Source organism: Myotis myotis, unplaced genomic scaffold (genome assembly GCF_014108235.1).
Source record: "Myotis myotis isolate mMyoMyo1 unplaced genomic scaffold, mMyoMyo1.p scaffold_m19_p_11, whole genome shotgun sequence".
In the NCBI taxonomy this organism is placed as follows: Eukaryota; Metazoa; Chordata; class Mammalia; order Chiroptera; family Vespertilionidae; genus Myotis; species Myotis myotis.
Window position 1 is genome coordinate 1,951,271 of NW_023416315.1, and position 3,314 is coordinate 1,954,584.

At 47.1% G+C, this 3,314-nt stretch overlaps 1 protein-coding gene across 1 annotated transcript; it reads right to left on the bottom strand.

Annotated features, from left to right (window-relative positions):
* Positions 1 to 2,256: 2,256 nt before the first annotated feature.
* Positions 2,257 to 2,622, bottom strand: LOC118665664 (40S ribosomal protein S15a-like). The gene has a single exon (XM_036326972.1). It carries the CDS (start codon positions 2,620 to 2,622, stop codon positions 2,257 to 2,259), a length of 366 nt encoding a protein of 121 aa, XP_036182865.1.
* Positions 2,623 to 3,314: the final 692 nt, after the last annotated feature.

A 3,314-nucleotide genomic window follows, 5' to 3' on the forward strand; every position in this document is an offset into this window, starting at 1 on the left:
TTAATCCATTTCTATGTCCACCTCATGAGAGGAAAAAAATACCCTAGATGTCTACTAGTCTTCTCTTTTGTCCTCTGACCTTGAACGTACCACCCTGTATGAAGATGCCCGACTCCTGTGGATGCCATCAGCACTGGCCGGCTCTTGGCCCACCTGTCCCATGGAAGGGACAGCCGCTCTCCCCGGCTCATCTGTGCTCCCTGCTGGCCACCATGGCCTCTGCCCAAAGCGGGTGGGAATGTTAGAGAAGAGCTTTCTAGTTCCCAGGCGGAGTGGGTGCCTGGACACGTGAGCTCTGAGCTGATGCATCACCATCCACAGGCACTGTGAGCTGGCTGCCCACCCACCGCAGCGGCCTGGCGATTTTCCCTCTCAAACACGCCATCTCCCAAGGCAGGCCCGCCTCCCCATTCCTTTGCAGGTACCCCGCGCACCTATCCTGGGGGTAAGTGTAGTCTCAACTCACAAGAATAATCTCAGAGAGCCAGAGGCAGGCAGCAAGCCGATCTCTTGCATTGGAATTGGGTGGAAGGGGCAGGGGGGGCCATGCTGAATGGCTTTCATCACCCGGCCTGGGCTTTCACGGGGTCTCTCTCAAAGCTGCACACACACTGCTTCTCAGAAGATGGAGCCAGAGATATTTCACAAAGACAGCGGAGCTCAGGAGGGAGAAGGGAAATGAACCTCTATCTTTTCTGGAAAAGAACCGATAAGCCGTGTTTTGCTCACTCGCATTTTGCAGTTGGACACCCGTAGCTCATGAATTATCCACAACTGTGACTCACACCCTTTAATGGGAAGAACTAAAGTCCATCTTAAAGATAAAAATAAATGTACTTCCCCTTAAAAACCAGCACCACACGGAGCTGCTTTCAGCTACAAACTGACATCGCGCCGTTCAAAATCTTTGTCTTGATGGAGTCACCATCATCTCTGTTTCCTGGGAATGACTTGCTAGTATTTTTTGAGACTGAAAAAAAGGCAGCTCTTCTATCCGAGAGCTTCTCCCCCCTTCTCTCTCCTCTCTCTGTACTTCCCTATATTTCCCCAGACCACCTCCCTGGCCTTCTCATTCCTTATCTCCTGATGTAGTCACGATTGCCGTCTTTAGTCAAAATCAGAGGTTATGGCAGACAACAACAAGAAATGTTTGTGTTTTTTAAAAAATGCTTTTATCGTGACTCATAAGTTCAATCCTAAAAAGTAGGAGCCTCCCTTGGGTGGTCGGTCTCTCAGGGAGGAGGCACGCCCAGCCCTGGCTTCCCTCCTGTATCCTCATGGCTCCGCTCTTGGTTTGAAATGGATCAAACTTACAGGACTTTGGCAGCCCACTTCGCCAGCGCTTTCACTGTTAACTACACATTAGAATTGTCCAGTTTATTGCACAGACCAAAATCAACAGGACCTTTTTCCTGGGAAAGAATTAGATCACAGTGTGGTCAGATCAGGTTTTCCTATTTTCAGCTTCTTTTAAAAATAGCACCTATTAGGTCTCCCGATAACGTCTGAAGGACTGGCTAGTCTTGGACATGGAAATAAACATGGCATCGTGAGCATGTTAGTCATGGATCTTGGTTTTTAAACTGTGTACTCTACATACATGTATGCTTGCACACACATATCCCATATGTATTATATATTGTACTGCTGATAGATGTACTTTTCATATATATTGCTTATCTCCATGAGTGACAACTAATTCCTTTATAACCAAGACCTTCTGGGCACGAACACACCTCACCCCCTGGCTTAGCTCTTTGGGCCCCGAGTTAACTCTTTAGCTTGGAGGCAAATGTGAAGACACTGGATCTTTATCTCCCTTCCTTCCTTCCTTCCTTCCTTCCTTCCTTCCTTCCTTCCTTCCTTCCTTCCTTCCTTCCTTATTTCCTTTCTTTCTTTCTTTCTTTCTTTCTTTCTTTCTTTCTTTCTTTCTTTCTTTCATTTCTTTCTCTCTTGTTTTCCATTGAGGCATTGAAAAATATTTTTATTGATTTCAGAGAGGAAGGGAGAGGGAGAGAGAGGTAAAAACATCAATGATGAGAGAGAATCATTGATTGGCTGCCTCCTGCATGCCCCATACTGGGGATCAAATCCGCAACCTGGGCATGTGCCCTGACTGGGAATCAAACTCTGACCTCCTGGTTCATAGGATGACACTCAACCACTGAGCCACGCTGACTGGGTGAGGCATTTTGTTTGTAAGTATGTAATATATCCCTAGAGAAAGAATCCCAGGATTTTCTCGCCTGCGTGTTTTCATTTTGCTTCTTCATGGTCCATGATGCCCGTTGAGATTGTCAGGACAATGAAACCAAACTGACGGGTTGGAAGCAGGTTGTCCTGCCATTTTTCTAGACCTTGGAGTTGCACATCAAATCTGGGGCTGATTACTCCACGCATGTTCAAACTGCCTGTGAAGTTCACAACAATTTCCTCAGCTCTGTGGTCATCAGTTATTTCAACGTCACCAATGTCACCATGCTTCCTCATCACAGTTAGAAACCGGACGATGACTTTGGAGCACGGCCTAATAAGAACCTGGTGTTTGCCTCTCTTTTTGGCATTGTTAATACTCTTCAGAGCAGCGGCCAGGACATTCATGGGCACCACAGAGCAGGACATGGGACCTTGAGTATTTAGTAGTCATGCCCGCCCACTGGGCTGGAACAGCTCACAGCGGCCTTGGCCCCATCCTGCAGGTGGTGTGGGACTCCTGTGATGGGCTTGAGGGACACAGGGAGATTTTTTAGGAAGGAGGGATTTACCTCCGTGTTCTAACAACAGTGTGGAGGATAGCACGCACTTCCTGTGGATTTAATACCCAAACTTCCCCTGGTCCTGCCCTCACTATATTGAAGACCCTGCAGCATCCTAATTGGTCCCCAGTAGCTTACTAGTTCAGTCATGCTGACCTGAGATAACCTGCTTTGCTTGTTTTTAAAAATTTATTTTTATTGATTTCAGAGAGGAAGGGAGAGAGAAAGAAATGTCAATGATGAGAGAGAATCATTGATCAGCTGCCTCCTGAAAGCCCCACATTGGGGATTGAGCTTGAAACCCGGGCATGTGCCCTGACCAGGAATCGAACCATGACCTCCAGGTTCATAGGTTGACGCTTAACCACTGAGCCATGCTGGCCAGGCATGCTTTGCTTCTTCAATCTGTCAATGGGCTGAGAAGGTACGGTAGGGATCATTCCCAAATCATTTGTCCACAAAAGTCTGTATTGCGGAGTACGGCACAAGATTAGTGTTCATTCATCCAATCACCCATCCATTAACTTGTTGATTCATTTCAGAGCTTTTTACTGAGCA